Source organism: Oncorhynchus keta, chromosome 22, assembly GCF_023373465.1.
Source record: "Oncorhynchus keta strain PuntledgeMale-10-30-2019 chromosome 22, Oket_V2, whole genome shotgun sequence".
In the NCBI taxonomy this organism is placed as follows: domain Eukaryota; kingdom Metazoa; phylum Chordata; class Actinopteri; order Salmoniformes; family Salmonidae; genus Oncorhynchus; species Oncorhynchus keta.
In genome coordinates this window covers 8,407,652-8,425,649 of record NC_068442.1, presented here as the reverse complement: position 1 = coordinate 8,425,649, position 17,998 = coordinate 8,407,652, and the positions used below count along the sequence as shown (strand labels likewise).

General features: G+C 42.2%; 1 protein-coding gene across 41 annotated transcripts in view; it reads left to right on the top strand.

Annotated features, from left to right (window-relative positions):
* LOC118400733 (uncharacterized) overlaps positions 1–17,998 on the top strand; it is a 126,585-nt gene that overhangs the window by 62,487 nt on the left and 46,100 nt on the right. For 7 of the 41 annotated variants that reach the window (XR_008075307.1, XR_008075319.1, XR_008075305.1 and 4 more), the window contains exon 4: positions 11,109–11,180. The exons of 11 other annotated variants lie outside the window; for them this stretch is intronic. Coding sequence is in view for 6 of the 30 variants with exons in the window: in XM_052474738.1 (XP_052330698.1) it covers positions 1,713–1,778; positions 1,973–3,492 (1,586 nt within the window). In the remaining 24 variants the exon portion in view is untranslated. 23 more of the 41 variants (XM_052474738.1, XM_052474733.1, XM_052474735.1 and 20 more) reach the window with 11 other exon arrangements.

Genomic DNA, 17,998 nt, shown 5'->3' with positions numbered 1-17,998 from the left:
AAATTCATATTTTTACTTTTGATACTTAAGTATATTTTAGCAACTACATTTACTTTTGATACTGAAGTATATTTAAAACCAAATACTTTTATACTTTTACTCAGGTAGTATTTTATTGGCTGACTTTCACTTTTATTTGAGTCATTTTCTACTAAGGTAACTTTACTTTTACTCAAGTATGACAATAGAGTACTTTTTCCATCACTGGTTATTTACATTTTAGTCATTTAGCATACGGTCACACTGGTCACCCGTGGGAATCGCACCCACAACCCTGGCGACTAAACCACACTGTGCTTCATCAAATAGCAAACCAAATTACTTGGTTTGAAGTTGAGAATACATTAAAAGTACATGGTGCAAGTCATCAATGTCGTTCGAGATTCTACTAAGACAACATCAATTGTGAATATCTCCACAGATCCGCCACAACCTACAGTAGGCATGCTGTCTTGAACATGCACGCTTTGTATGATGAACATTACATTAAATGTATAGTTAATAAATTTAAGTATAGTTATCAGTAACCTCAAAATGTGGCCATAGATCTGTTACTTATTTTAATGTTGAATAAATACTGTTACATTAGTTTGTAAGATGGTTATTTATTGTATTACAAAAGTAATATTGAATTGTGATTAGTTGACAACGCTTCCAAATTTCAACATTTTAAAGGATATATTTACTGCTTGGATACTTCAATCTAAGACACTGGCTTAATTCCATTCTTTCACTTTCATTTTTGGTTGAGTTGGAGACCTGAAGCCAACATATAATTTATGAACTTGTTTTGTCGACAAATTAACAGGCTATTTATTGTATTTCTAAAGTGAAATTGAAATGTGTTTGGTTGACAACATCAATTTAGGCATCAGGCATGTCACTTCCCCCATTGGCTGACGGTGCTAATACCGAATGGGACCAACATATTGTGGGTTTAGCGTTGACTCAAAACGAATGCACGACAAGAAAACACACACAACTACTACTATTATAGTATAGAAGTCAAAATACCTGTAGCTATGTTCCTACTTGGACATAATCAAAAACATTGACACCACAGTGATTCTCATTCTAAGAGGATGCTCTAATAAATAGATAATTGCGATTATCAGATTTATTTGAGTACTGGGAATTTATTTGTCGTGCATATATGCTGATAAATTGAATATGAAACTAAAATCGTGAATTTCTTTCAAAGGTGTCTGTGGCGTCAGCTGTGAACGTTCCACACAGGTGTTCAATGAGAGATCGAGTTCTACTAAACTCACCAGGCCTACTCTCATTTTAATTAATTCAAAACCACTACTGTAATGAAAATAAAAGACAATAAACTGAATAATTACTGTCAAAGTATTGTTTTTATTCAATTGTTGAATTAGGCCTATTGTATTTAATTTGACATTTCATGCCTATTCAAGTGGTTTTAACAAACTTTTATGATGTGGATGGCTGCTATGTCATAATGTACATGATGTCATAATGAAGCATTCTCTTGTTAAAATAGACATTTCATAGACAGGTCATTGATGCTCTTCCATATCTGAGGTAGGACCTATAATTTAATGAAATCATCTCAAATACACTACTTTTATCTTATGACAACTTTATTTGATCAATAACTGTAAGAAAAACTGTTATGTTTTGTGATTTGTGACAAAAAAAGTATTTTTTTAAACTAGGTATTGTGGTCTTGTGTTTCTGTTTTCAAGAATATATTGTTCAAACTGTAAAGTCAAATCCTACGTGTGCAAATTTTCTGGAAGTCCAAATTGAAGGTAGGCCTTAGTCTGTAAATCTTTCATTTTTATGAATTTGAGAACATTTTGGCAGGAATTGGAATGTCCTTTGAAAGTGGAAAAACACTAGTTTATAATAACAACTTTGATCAAATTCTATTGTAATATATGTAATTTATTCTATATTCTTATTCTCAAACATGTTGTTTGCTCCTCCACTGTGACTCTCACAGCCATGAAAGACAGAGGGAAGTCCAGGACTAGGACACAAGAGACCAGTCAGAACAGTTCTGAGAACAGCCTGACAGACATCCTCAGTGTCCGGTGTGCCAGTGATATTGTCCTACAGCCAATGCCGCCAGGGAGAAAGAATAGCCGATCCCACTTCCACAACATGGATGTGACGAAAGAGAGGGCTGACATGGGAAGGCTTCCAATGGCCACTCCACCCATCAAGCTCCCAATGCTCACTGTGACCTCTCTCATTGTCCAAATGAACAAAAACACCCTCAAGGTGCCTCGCACGCCTCGTCTGCAGCTGGAGGGACAGATGGGTAGCAAGCGTCTGGGTCCGGTTAAAACCAAAACCGGAGGGAGCACATTTACCTCCAGCCACGAGAAGGAGCCAGATGTTAAATCCAGCAGACCACAGACATCAGGAAGCATCCCTCGGAGGCCCAATTTATGCTCCACTGCAGCCAAGGCAGTAGCTTCTTTATCTGGGACTCCATGCAGCCAGTCTGAGGTCAGGATCCAGGCCAATCCTCTCCAGAGGTCTAACATCCAGGACCAAAGGCCCCACTCTCCTCCTGCTCAGGCCAGACGGTCTCTGTCCGACGGCAGCCTCTTGCAGCCGCCATGTTCTCCTGTGGATGTCCTCCAGCCGGAGGTCCAGGCCAGCAGAAGCCTGGCTCGACCCAAGACCGGGATAGCTAGGATAACAAGACATACTGATGGCAGCACTCTGAGGTTCCCTAACCAGACCTTAGATCTTATAAACTCCATGGATGGGAGGGAGAGCACCAATTTCTTCCATGTGCTGCCAACCATTGCAGTGTCAGCCTCCCCTGCCCAGATGGCCATCCCATTGCCTACCACAATGGTCAGCAATGTGCCTGACCTTCTGGTGCCTACTCCATCTGCTTCTCCGGTTCCTTCCAGCCAAGTGCCTGCCCCACCTGCCTCCCCAGTGCCAGCCCGGCCTGCCAACTCCAGATCACGGCGTGTGTCGAAGAGGATCCAGCTCTTACAGATCCGGTCTGCTATGCTGGACCAGCAGCTACCGGAACAACTGGGTGACAAACAAATCATATTACCCTCTGAGCCCCTGTCCTTCAGTAGCACTGAGAGGTTGTTCCTCTGTGGTCCAACTTTAGTCTGTGGAGATGATGGCTGTCACCCCCTGACCAGACCTACGCCCAGCCACACAGGTCGCACTGACCACTCCCCTTTACTGACCAATAGGAGAGCCGTGCAGGCGGGTGAGAAGTGCCCCTTTGATACCCTCTTGACCCCCTTGGTCCCACTGGCAGAACAGCCTCCTATCAAGCGGGGGCACATGCCCGCCTCCCGTGCCAAGGCCGAGCGGGAGAATAGCCAACGAGGGCGCAGGAAGAGAGTGAAGCCCATTCACTGGGACGTTAACTTTAAGTCTGGGCCTTTCTTCCCAGTGTGTGTCTCTCCATCACTGCCCTCGATCTTGGAGGTGGATGCAGAGTCTCTTTCTGAAGAGATGGAGCAAAGCCAGTTGTAAGGGGTCGCACACACACACACCTTCATTTTATTTTTTACCTTTATTTAAATTGTGAAGTTAGTTAAGAACCCATTTTTATTTACAATGGCGACCTACCCCGGCCAAACCCTAACCCGGACGACACTGGGCCAATTGTGAGCCGCCCTATGGGACCAGTGCCTTATACCGCTGCGCCAATCGGGAGCCCTATTGAGACCTCATGGCCTCCCATGGACCAGAGAGGATCAACCAGCATCATCCCAGCGTCTGCCCTGCCTGCCATCCTAGTACCTCCACTGCCCTTTCAACCCCAAACAACAAAGGGCAGGTGACAGAAATGATCCAGCGCCCACCGATCCAGGCTGTTGTGCATGAGCAGCAGCAGCTACTGTCGGAAGTACTGTTGGAACAGACTTTTCCTATGAGACCCAACGGGAGTCACAAGCTGTCAAAGTACTTTCATCCCTGGGGTGTGGAGCTTCTCGAACAGTGTTCTCTTCCTGAAGATGGACTGCTTCAACCCCTTAGGAGTATCCAGAGTATCTAGTACACTGGTGTGATGATAGAATATGTCCCTCAGTATCAACTAGAGATTAATATTAATTCACTTGTTATTCTAGTTAGGCAAATGTTAATTTATCATCACCATGTTCCAAAGAATTCTGTTTCTATAAAGTTTTATTTCAGTTGAAAATAATCTGTGGTGTGTGTTGTTGGTTTCTTGTGAGCTATGAAGTATACCCTTTAAGTAGAATGTTTATTTCTTCATTGGATTTGTTGATTTGTTGACCAAGGAGAAGAGGTAAGTGCTGAGCGGACTAATATAAGTGAAGTTCCGATTCAAATTTGTATTAATCCGTAGTTGGCATCTGACTCACAATTTAGTGTCATAATTCTTCACGTTTTCAATGTATAGCAACACTGACAAATTCTAAGGTGGAACTATATGTACTACAACATTGGAAATGAGGATCTATCTAAACACAGTGGTTATGAAATGCGAGAATGCTGAACAACATTTTCTGACCAATTGGCTTGTTTGTCGTAATATTTGGCCAAAGGTTTCTTCGCTTGAGTCAAGAGGCCCTGTCTCAACTTGCACATGTAAGGGAAGCAGACCACTGCAGATTTAATACAACTGCTGGGTTACACGATAACCAGGTCTCTCTTGCACAAGGAACCCACTTTTGCGAGAAAGACCTGATAGTGCCACATAACACAACACTTATATAATTCTTCCTTTCAAAATGACCCCATTATCTGGAATAGATGTAGTGTTGCCTTACATTTTCTGAAATGTGAATTACATTTGCTTAGCCTTCAAACTGAGCTTCGTTTAAAATACTGTTGGTTGGACTGCGAGGCAGTGACTATCGTTTCTCTTTTGAACTGAAGCCTGACACTGTACGACACTCTGTGTCTCATCCTCTGTCATTTGAATAAAACTTCCTCAGCATGATTTTATTCTAACATTACCATCGTTTGTTTTGCAACCCTCACAAACAAATGTTGATCCCCATGTAATGACACGTGATATTCCACATGGGGGCATTAAAGGTCTGTTGCGAAAGGAGGTTGAACACCTTGTACCTTGACACCATCTGAATTTACACACAGCCTCAAATATTTAAATGACAGAAAATGTCATATCTGCTCTCACACAGTACATTAATAGATGATGATCCCTTGGGTTTTTCACAGTCCATCATAATAAGTACTTTTTGGCAACTTATGTGTTGTTGTCTAAGGTTCATTCCAAAATGCATTATCTCCACCAAAGCCCAAAGCTTACTAGCATTATAAAGATATCCATCAAGTTTAAGAGGTGTTACCACATTTTTGTAGAGATGTATCTGCGGGCCAGTGCAAAGACTCACATTGCATTGTAAGATCAGTCATGCATCGTACCCAGTTCCTCTTTACAAACATGCATGAGAAGCTATGACTTAGCAGAGCAGTATGGCTGTATCAATTGTTCTAGAACTGGTTCAAGAAAGAAGGTTAGGTTAGTTAGGCTACATGTGATCGTGCGTCACCATAACTGAAACATGGCCTTCTTTCTTTCACGGTTTCACGTCACGGTGCAAGTATTTGCATAAACTGGGAAACATTTGCATACATTTCAATTTCTCTGGCCGGCAGTGAAGGGGTTAATCAGCTGTGTGCTCTCAGTATACGCTCACTAGCAGAATCTGTCTGCCACAGCTTCTGCGCTAATCTTCTATCACAGCGCTGAAAACCAGAGGTGTTTCCAGAGGACAACAACACAGAGCTGGTTAGAGAAGCTTCAAACCAAACCAAACCACATACGCACAACACACACACACACACACACACACACACACACACACACACACACACACACACACACACACACACACACACACACACACACACACACACACACACACACACACACACACACACAGATCTTGGAGCAGTTGACCTCCACAGAATGTGAACATTAGCCACTAATATCTGACATCAGTATAGTTTATAAAAGTGTATCTGTTTGTCTCTGTCTTTCAGTTTCTGTTTAGACTACATCAAAGATAGAGAAGCTGTGCAGCCACACCATGTTCAATCATGTTACCTAATTAGGTAGCTAGCTAGCTGACAATCTGGTTGACCTGTAGCATATAGACATTTGTTGGCACAGAAAGAAAGGGGATTTAAAAATGATTGATTGAAATCCCCCCACCACATTCTGACTGGGTTAATAACTTAATATTAAGTTAATATGGACCCATTGTCTTAGACTTGAAATCTAGGACCGGGATTCAAACACAGGGACTCTTATTTCAGCCACAGGGACTTGTGACTCGACTCGACTCAAACATTGATGACTTTGACTCAACTCAGAGTTAGCCATAGGGTCTTGTGAATTGCTTTAGTGACTCGACTACAACACTGCTGCCTTGACATGGCTACTACTACTGCTACAACTAACAATTCTAGCAAGGGCTATCCCAGCTTGGATACACTTTTCTGCTGCTCCCTCAAAAGCATTAAGCAGACATTTTTATTATATCTCCCAACTCATAACTCCCTGTTGGGGTGAGTCTATCTACAAATAAACACAGCAAGAAGATAACAACAGCTAACACAGGAAGCTGAAATCCTGGGGTCCGCCTTATGTTCCCTCAGTTCTACCCCATTTTGAACAGATGCTTTCATCCATGACCAGGCCATGTTTTGGCAGTTTTGCTGCACTAGGCAAGACAATTGCAGACATTCTCCAATCCGGCAAAAAAATAGGCCTATAGTGTACAGTGTCGGCCTATAATGTCATTTTATAACTAGGCCTACCATAAGATAGCCTACCATTTTTAAAACATGCAGTTGCGTTGGATTTATTAACCGAGTCCCGATTCCTGACAAAAGCTTATAGGGACTTGTCCTTTAAGATATGAACATCAGTTATCCATCAGCTACCCAAGTTTATTACAAGTTTTCTTGAGGCTTTTTGCAAAGAGATCAATGCTGATGTAACGGCCTACGTCTTCACAGCAGTACAAAGTTGAAATCACTTATTATCAGTACATTTTATTCCATCTTGTGAAACCAGGGTTTCTAGTGGAGGGTAAATGCGAATAGGATTTTTAAAAAGGCCTGTTATGAGAGAGAGAGAAAGAGAGATGGTGAGAGTAGCTGAGTGCCTATAGTAAGAGATGGCTGTTAATATCACTAGGCTGTTTGGTCTGTGTGCAGGTAGTGAACCTGATTGCTGAGAGGTTAGGTTGCGAGTAAGAATCTTAACCTGCCATAAACTGCTTTTGTGTCAGCAAGTCTACAGACCATTCAAGTAGCTGCACTGAACACCTCACTAATACTGACTGTGTAAGCTACAAACCCAAATTGTCTAAGGAAATGTAGGTGACTGTCACGGTTTTCGTCCTCTTCTTCGGAGGAGGAGTAGGAAGGATCGGACCAATACGCAGCGTGGTAAGTGTTCTCATATTTTTAATCAAAACTGAACCCTACACAAATTGAAACCGAAACAGTTCTGTGTGGAAAACACAGACACAGAAAACAATCACCGATAACCAAAATGGGGAAAACAGGCTACCTACGTATGATTCTCAGAGACAACTATCGATCGACAGCTGCCTCTGATTGCGAACCATACCAGGCCAAACACAGAAATACAACATAGAAAAAAGAACATAGACTACCCACCCCAACTCACGCCCTGACCAAACTAACACAAAGACATAATAAAGGAACTAAGGTCTGAATTTGACAGTGACAGTAATAATATTGCACACATATTCAGAAATCTGCAAGTTTTTATACTACTTCTATATTGCACCGTTACCAACATGATCTTTTTTTTTTTACATCAATTAATTTCCCTGTAATCTGCTGAGATTGTGAACGTTTTCAGGCTTTGAAGGGAGTTTTGACTGGATTTACTAGAAATGTGAAATTGACCTGGCAAGCCTGTCTCTGCCTGAGCATGATCACAACAAAAGTAGCTGTGCAGCACGTTTTTTAAAGGAAGAGGAGGATGGTTGCAGACGTTCGCATTCATGCAAGAAGCTAAGCTATTAACTAAACTGTTAACCAATATGTTAAATCAAATGGTATGTGGTGTATTGGCAAGCAATGCATGTTCCATTTGTCTTTATTTGTAATTAATGTTAGCTCATGTATGTCTTTCGGTGGAATCCAACATGCATTGACAATGTCCGAAAGCCGCGTTGTATCAGATATACTTCATCATGAGATTGAAATTGGTAGGCTCATCCAAACAATTCATTAACGTGCAATTGTTACTTTGCATGTTTTTACCTTATATTTATTTACTGCTTGCTAATGATTAGCGTGCTAGCTAGTGGTTAGCGTGCTAGCTAGCGGTTAGCGTGCTAGCTAACGGTTAGCGTGCTAGTTTAGCATAATTGGTCAAAATGTCTTTGATTCAGAATACATGTTTGTGGTTAACCCAATGTTACATGCATTGGAAAATAACATTGCCAGTGTAACTTGAATTGGTTTACAAGCTAGCTAGAAAAGCCAGTTCCTTTTCATCTGTTTTGTCAAGTCATAAGCATGCATGTGTGCTGAAATGTTTAAATAAGTCCCCTAATTTAATTATTTTATTTACGTTTTGGCAGTTTTTTTTATCACCCTTTCTTACCCAAAGAGAAATAAGTTGCTAGTTAGTTTGGCTTTGCACTCAAAAGAGCGAATCACCACAACAGGAATAAGGATTGTGTAAAATTTGGTAGGACTGCCAATTCACATGTCTTCCTTTAGCCATATCACTCATACTGTTTCTCGTTTAGTCCATCCATAAAAGCAGATGTGCTTTAGTTGCATCCAGGAACTTGTATAATGTGCTTATGTTATGCTTATACTTGCTTTTTTACCTTGAAAGTGGTCTTAAAAAAGGAATTTGTAATAGATGTTTGTGGGACCTCATTCAGTCAATGATAACAGTCATTGGTGTCCCCCAGCCCATCCCCTTTGTTGTGTGCCGAGCAAACTTGTCATTCTTTTAGAATCTTGTCTTTCTTTACGAAGGCACTGCAGAGGCTAAGAAGACATATGGAAACTCTAAAAGAAACATAATTCAACGTGTAGGCCAGATTTGAAAAGGAAATAATAAATCCCGAAGCTCAGGTTTGTCAGTTGTTTAGAATGAGGATACTGGGGATTGTGTAATCATATTCAATTGCTAAGTGGCACATGACTAATTTAATATTATTTTATCCTTAGATGTCATACACCGAGGCTGCCAGTACCTCTGGATCGATTGTCCATGTATTGGATGATGCACAACCGTTGGTCAGACCTGGTCAGAACTGACAGTGTTTACGTAAGTTAGAGGCTCCCACGCTGAGGTCTGTCCAACGCTGGTCCGACCAAGCTGACTCCACACTCCAAGACTGCTTCCATCACATGGACTGGGACATGTTTCGTATTGCGTCAGATAAAAATATTGACTATTACGCTGATTCGGTGTGCGAGTTCATTAGAACGTGCGTTGAAGATGTCGTTCCCATAGCAACGATAAAAACATTCCCTAACCAGAAACCGTGGATTGATGGCAGCATTCGCGTGAAACTGAAAGCGGGAACCACTGCTTTTAATCAGGGCAAGGTGTCTGGTAACATGACCGAATATAAACAATGCAGCTATTCCCTCCGCAAGGCTATTAAACAAGCTAAGCGTCAGTCCAGAGACAAAGTAGAATCTCAATTAAACGGCTCAGACACAAGAGGCATGTGGCAGGGTCTACAGTCAATCACGGACTACAAGAAGAAACCCAGCCCAGTCACGGACCAGGATGTCTTGCTCCCAGGCAGACTAAATAACTTTTTTGCCCGCTTTGAGGACAATACAGTGCCACTGACACGGGCTGCAACGAAAACATGCGGTCTCTCCTTCACTGCAGCCGAGGTGAGTAAGACATTTAAACGTGTTAACCCTCGCAAGGCTGCAGGCCCAGACGGCATCCCCAGCCGCGCCCTCAGAGCATGCGCAGACCAGCTGGCCGGTGTGTTTACGGACATATTCAATCAATCCCTATACCAGTCTGCTGTTCCCACATGCTTCAAGAGGGCCACCATTGTTCCTGTTCCCAAGAAAGCTAAGGTAACTGAGCTAAACGACTACCGCCCCGTAGCACTCACTTCCGTCATCATGAAGTGCTTTGAGAGACTAGTCAAGGACCATATCACCTCCACCCTACCTGACACCCTAGACCCACTCCAATTGGCTTACCGCCCAAATAGGTCCACAGACGACGCAATCTCAACCACACTGCACACTGCCCTAACCCACCTGGACAAGAGGAATACCTATGTGAGAATGCTGTTCATCGACTACAGCTCGGCATTCAACACCATAGTACCCTCCAAGCTCGTCATCAAGCTCGAGACCCTGGGTCTCGACTCCGCCCTGTGCAACTGTGTACTGGACTTCCTGACGGGCCACCCTCAGGTGGTGAGGGTAGGCAACAACATCTCCTCCCCGCAGCGCCTCTTCAACCTCAGGAGGCTGAAGAAATTCGGCTTGTCACCAACAAACTTCTACAGATGCACAATCGAGAGCATCCTGGCGGGCTGTATCACCGCCTGGTACGGCAACTGCTCCGCCCTCAACCGTAAGGCTCTCCAGAGGGTAGTGAGGTCTGCACAACGCATCACCGGGGGCAAACTACCTGCCCTCCAGGACACCTACACCACCCGATGTTACAGGAAGGCCATAAAGATCATCAAGGACATCAACCACCCGAGCCACTGCCTGTTCACCCCGCTATCATCCAGAAGGCGAGGTCAGTACAGGTGCATCAAAGCTGGGACCGAGAGACTGAAAAACAGCTTCTATCTCAAGGCCATCAGACTGTGAAACAGCCACCACTAACATTGAGTGGCTGCTGCCAACACACTGTCATTGACACTGACCCAACTCCAGCCACTTTAATAATGGGAATTGATGGGAAATTATGTAAATATATCACTAGCCACTTTAAACAATGCTACCTTATATAATGTTACTTACCCTACATTATTCATCTCATATGCAGTCGTCTGAAGAATCCTATGAAGAAAATCTGACCGGTATGCCTATACCTTACAGACACATGGACATATTCTTAATTACAATGTCCTTTTCAACATGTTTTCCAGGAGAGATGTCAGCGATTCGGGCCAAACAACCAATGACCAAGGGAAAACTGGGACAAAAGAGAGGCTCACACGGTAAGCATGTTTCCTGCTGCCTTCAGTCAGTGCATTTTCACTCTGTAGTGTCAACTTATGGCCGTACTGTGCTGGTCCAATCCTGTCTTTATCAGTTAGTGTATTTCCAACCATGCCAGCACAGAACGGTTCAGTTTGGATTGGACATAAGTCAAGACGTTAGATCTGGAACTAGTGTGTCAGGATAGATGATAACACAGAAGGATTACCACGCTTTACATTGTTTTTCTTGAGGGTGGGAACTTGATTTAATAGGTATTGCTTTTATTAGAAGGTTTACATTGCAAACAGATTGTTGGGCTTAGATTCCATACAGATTGAGTCTGCTTTGATGTCAGCATTGCACATTCTCCTCTCACATCCTTATCTATGTAGTTATTCAGTTGGGATTGTTAGTTTAATTTCAACACACTCTCTGCAGATACAGCTATAACCTTGTAGAGTTAATACAGAGAGATGTTCAAGTACGGTATTGTAGTCAACATTTATTTAATGTAGTCATTCATAATGCCATCTCTTTCCAAAGGTGACAAAGGAACTAAAAGGTATTGGTCGACAATAGAGGTGGATGCAGTTGAAGATTCCTTGATGAACTTTATCCGAATGGGGAAAAATCCCTGGAAAACAAGACTGTAAGAAATGCGTTTCTGCTTCTCCCCAAGCGCTAGTAAACAGGGACTGCAGAGCAGTACAGTTCTATGTACACAACAGAATAGTTGCAGATCAGAGAAAATAAGTATATGAGATGCTTCTGGCTATCTTGGTGTACTTCTGAGGATTTAATGGGACTTACTTGACTTAAGCTCATAGGCAGATGACGAATGTCGTCTTTCTCACTGTTCAGGGGAAGTTTTTCCAGGTGGATGGTTCACTTTTGGAGTGACTAAGGTCTCAAGAATACAAAGCCTGCTGACTTTGAATGTTACAGAAAAATAAAGAAAATTCTAAACTATTAATCTGTTACTTGGATATATTGAATCCATTACTAAATTGGTTGTTCCAGTTTAAATACCTTAATGAAGAACTGCACTACAGCCGTTGAGTTGGCTTCCGTGTTGCATCATTCTGGCATTCTACATTAATATTTTCAGTCATAAAATAGAAATAATGTGTCAAATATCGAGAATTTAAAATGGTTAATTATTTTACGCTTCCATTAGGTACAACTTAGGCAGTTGGATAGCTTATAGACTTCATAGGAGGCATTCTCTCGATGGTTGATGGCAAAGCATTGCAATGCATTGAGTGGCTGCTGCCAACATACAGCCCCTTTAATAATGAATAATTTGATGTAATAAATGTATCACTAGTCACTTAAACAATGCCACTTTATATAATGTTTACATACCCTACATTTCTGCCATTTAAATAGTTGAGGCTGTGTGTAAGTTTATAGATGGTGTTCAAGGTACAAAGTGTTCAACCTCCTTTCTTACAGACCTTTAGTGCTCCCCTGTGGAATATCACGTGTCGTTACATGGGGATCAACATGTGTTTTTGAGGGTTGAAAAAAAAAACAAGGGGTTGAAGCAGTCCATCTTCAGGAAGAGAACACTCTTCGAGAAGTTGCTCACCCAGGGATGAAAGTACTTTGACAGCTTGTGGCTCCTGTTGGGTCTCATAGGAAAAGTCTGTTCCAACAGTACTTCCGACAGTAGCTGCTGCTGCTCATGCAGAACAGCCCGGATCGGTGGGCGCTGGATCATTTCTGTCACCTGCCCTTTGTGGTTTGGGGTTGAAAGGGCAGTGGAGGTAAAAGGGCAGTGTCGTCAGGGTTTGGCCGGGGTAGGTCGTCATGGTAAATAAGAATTTGTTCTTCACTAACTGCACAATTTAAATAAAGGTAAAAAATCAATAAAATGAAGGTGTGCGTGTGTGCGACCCCTTACAACTGGCTTTGCTCCATCTCTTCAGAAAGAGACTCTTCATCCACCTCCAAGATCGAGGGCAGTGATGGAGAGACACACACTGGGAAGAAAGGCCCAGACTTAAAGTTAACGTCCCAGTGAATGGGCTTCACTCTCTTCCTGCGCCCTCGTTGGCTATTCTCCCGCTCGGCCTTGGCACGGGAGGCGGGCATGTGCCCCCGCTTGATAGGAGGCTGTTCTGCCAGTGGGACCAAGGGGGTCAAGAGAGTATCAAAGGGGCACTTCTCGCCCGCCTGCACGGCTCTCCTATTGGTCAGTAAAGGGAGTGGTCGGTGCGACCTGTGTGGCTGGGCGTAGGTCTGGTCAGGGGGTGACAGCCATCATCTCCACAGACTAAAGGTGGACCACAGAGGAACAACCTCTCAGTGCTACTGAAGGACAGGGGCTCAGAGGGTAATATGATTTGTTTGTCACCCAGTTGCTCTGGTAGCTGCTGGTCCAGCATAGCAGACTGGATCTGTAAGAGCTGGATCCTCTTCGACACACGCCGTGATCTGGCATTGGCAGGCCGGGCTGGCACTGGGGAGGCAGGTGGGGCAGGCACTCGGCTGGAAGGAACCGGAGAAGCAGATGGAATAGGCACCAGAAGGTCAGGCACATGGCTGACCATTGGGGTAGGCAATGGGATGGCCATCTGGGCAGGTGAGGCTGACACTGCAATGGTTGGCAGCACAGGGAAAGAATTGGTGCTCTCCCTCCTACCCATAGAGTTTATAAGCTCTAAGGTCTGATTAGGGAACCTCAGAGTGCTGCCATCAGTATGTCTTGTTATCCTAGCTATCCCGGTCTTGGGTCGAGCCAGGCTTCTGCTGGCCTGGACCTCCGGCTGGAGGACATCCACAGGAGAACATGGCGGCTGCAAGAGGCTGCCGTCGGACAGAGACCGTCTGGCCTGAGCAGGAGGAGAGCGGGGCCTTTGGTCATGGATGTTAGACCTCTGGAGAGGATTGGCCTGGATCCTGATCTCAGACTGCCTGCATGGAGTCCCAGATAAAGAAGCTACTGCCTTGGCTGCAGTGGAGCATATTTTGGGGCACCTAGGGATGCTTCCTGGTGTCTGTGGTCTGCTGGATTTAACCTCTGGCTCCTTGTGGCTGGAGGTCAATGTGCTCCCTCCGGTTTTGGTTTTAACCGGACCCAGACGCTTGCTACCCATCTGTCCCTCCAGCTGCAGACGAGGCACCTTGAGGGTGTTTTTGTTACTTTGGGCATTGAGAGAGGTCACAGTGAGCATTGGGAGCCTGATGGGTGGAGTGGCCAATGGAAGCCTTCCCATGTCAGCCCTCTCTTTAGTCACATCCATGTTGTGGAAGTGGGATCGGCTATTCTTTCTCCCTGGCGGCATTGGCTGTAGGACAATATCACTGGCACACCGAACACTGAGGATGTCTGTCAGGCTGTTCTCCGAACTGTTCTGACTGGTCTCTTGTGTCCTAGTCATTGACTTCCTTCTGTCTTTCATGGCTGTGAGAGTCACAGTGGAGGAGCAAACAACATGTTTGAGAATAAGAATATAGAATAAATTACATATATTACAATTGAATTTGATCAAAGTTGTTATTATAAACTAGTGTTTCTCCACTTTCAAAGGACATACCAATTCCTGCCAAAATGTTCACAAATTCTTTAAAATGAAAGATTCACAGACTAAGGCCTACCTTCAATTTGGACTTCCAGATCATTTGCACACGTAGGATTTGACTATACAGTTTCAACAAAATATTATTGAAAACAGAAACACAAGACCACAATACCTACTTTAAAGAAATACTTTTTTTTTGTCACAAATCACAAAACATAACAGTTTTTCTTACAGTTATTGATCAAATAAAGTTATCATAAAATAAGTAGTGTATTTGAGATGATTAGGTCCTACCTCAGTTCAGGAAGAGCATCAATGACCTGTCTATGGAATTTCTTAATTTAACAAAAGAATGCTTCATTATGACATCATGTACATTATGACATAGTAGCCGTCCACATAATAAAAGTTTGTCAAAACCACTTGAATAGGCATGAAATGTCAAATTAAGTACAATAGGCCTAATTCAACAATTGAATAAAAATAATCGTTTGACAGTAATTATTCAGTTTATTGTCTTTTATTTTCATTACAGTAGTGGTTTTGAATGTATTAAAATGAGAGTAGACCTAGTGAGTTACGTGGAACTCGATCGCTCATTGAACATCTGTGTGGAACGTTCGCAGCTGAAGCCACACAGACGCCTTTGAAAAACATTCACGATTTTAGTTTCATATTCAACTTATTACTGCCAATAAATTCCCAGTACTGAAATAAATCTGACAATCGCAATTATCTATTTATTATAGCATCCTCTTAGAACGAGAATCACTGTGCTGTCAATGTTTTTGATTATGTCCAAGTAGGAACATAGCTACAGGTATTTTGACTTCTATACTATAATAGTAGCAGTTGTGTGTGTTTTCCTGTCGTGCATTCGTTTTGAGTCAACGCTAAACCCACAATATTTTGGTTCCATTTGGTGTTAGCACCGTCAATAGGGGAAGTGACATGCCTGATGCCTAAATTAATGTTGTCGACCAAACACATTTCAATTTCACTTTTGAAATACAATAAATAGCCTGTTAATTTGTCGACAAAACAAGTTAATAAATGATATGTTGGCTTCACGTCTCCAACTCAACCAAAAATGAAAGTTAAAGAATGGAATTAAGCCAGTGTCTTAGATTGAACTATCCAAGCAGTAAATATATCCTTTAAAATGTTGATACTTGGTTGCTTTGTCAACCAAACACAATTCAATTTTACATTTGTAATACAGTAAATAGCCTAAAGTTAAGGCTCTCTTACAAACTAATGTAACAGTATTTATTCAACCTTAAAATAAGTAACAGATCCATGGCCACATTTTCAGGTTTCTGTAACTATACATGTATTCATTCATATGTCAAGTTAATCATATAAAATGTGCATGTTCAAGATAGCATGCATACTATAGGTTGTGGAGATCTGTGGAGATATTCACAATTGCTGTAGTCAATGTAGAATCTCGAACGGCACTGATCACTTGCACCATGTCATCTCAACTTCAATCCAGGTCATTTGGTTTTGCTATTTGATGAAGCACAGTGTGGTTTAGTCGCCAGGGTTGTGGGTGCGATTCCCACGGGTGACCAGTGTGACCGTATGCTAAATGTAAATAAACTAAAAGCTCAAATGTAAATAACCAGTGGTGGAAAAAGTACTCAATTGTCATACCTTTTGGTTTTTACAATATAGTTATTGGCATTTCTTTTCTTTTTTCTTTTACAATTTAACAATCATCAGAATATGATACAGATAATGCCCTGTTATTCCTTCCACCTAAACAAAACACCATGCTACATGGGAGCACATTGTTCAAAACCCTTCCCTCCCCAACACAGGAACACCCCCCTCCCTTCCCTCTACCGATATTAGCTTCACTGATTAACAACAAAAAAAGAAACAGAATGACCTTCACATTCCATGCTAGAAAATAAATGATTCAACACAAAAACAAATAATAATAATAGATTAATGAAGAAAGTAGTAATGAGGCAGCTAAGGTGACGTCTCTAGAAACTACTGAAAGTCCCCCCAGACATCAGTAAATTCAAAGGGTTTATTACGTCAATTGTATGTTATTCTTTCAGATGGAATTATAGGAAGATAGTTATTTTAGCCACATCTGCTTGCTTGGCGGAGTGTCACTCTTCCATATAATAGCTGTGGATTTATTGGCTGCAATGACTGCCAATTGAATGAATCTGGTTTTGCTACAAATATTAACTGGTAGAACAGAATCATCTCCAAGAAGAATAAGGGAAGGATCTAGTGGTACCATCATATTAGTGACCTGTGATAAGATCTGAATAATGTCTTTCCAATAATTGCTTAGTTCAGGGAAGGACAAAAACATATACATAACTGTGCACACTCCTGTTTTACACCTTGGGCAAAATGTTAAATATTTAGAAGTGATCTTGTACAGTCTCTCTGGTGTAAAGTAGACCCTATGTAAAATATTGAATTGCATCAACTTGTGCCTTGTGTTAAATGAAAGACGCTGAGCATTTAAAATGAGCTTTCCCCATTTCTAATCCTCAAATATGAGACCAAGGTCATCATGCCACTTCATGCAAGTTTTCAGAGTTTCATCATTCCCCAACAGAGCTTGAAGCCTTGAGTTCATGTAGGAAATGAAACCTTTTACCCCTTTCCTCTCCAGCCACAGTTGATCAGTTTTAGGTTTACTCATGGGCTGAATCCTACCTCCCTGCTGAGTGGCAATATAATGCCTAACCTGTAGGTACTTGAAGAAAAGAGTTTGAGGTAACTTAAAATGAGATGCCAGTTGTTGAAAGGATAGTAGTTCACCTTCTCTATAGAGATTACCAAATGTTTTAATTCCTTTGTTGAACCAAGAAAATGTAATACCATCTCTCAGGGCTTTGGGTAAGATGTGGTTATTATAGAAAGGTGTTTGTTCATATATAGATCTAAGCTCTTCTGTTTGTTTACAGACTTCAATCCATAGATTTAAAGTGTTTTTAATGAAAGGGTTGTTTATGAGACCTAACAAAGCTTTAGGTGGGCTAATATAAGGTATAGATGCCAATGTATCAGGGGTTAGACACTCCTCCTCTATCTGTCTCCCAGAGGGTGAACTTGTTGTTGTATCCTGCCATATCCACACAGTTTATATATATATATTTTTTTTTTTAATTTGACCCCTTTTTCTCCCCAATTTCGTGGTATCCAATTGTTGTAGTAGCTACTATCTTGTCTCATCGCTACAACTCCCGTACGGGCTCGGGAGAGACGAAGGTTGAAAGTCATGCGTCCTCCGATACACAACCCAACCAAGGCGCACTGCTTCTTAACAC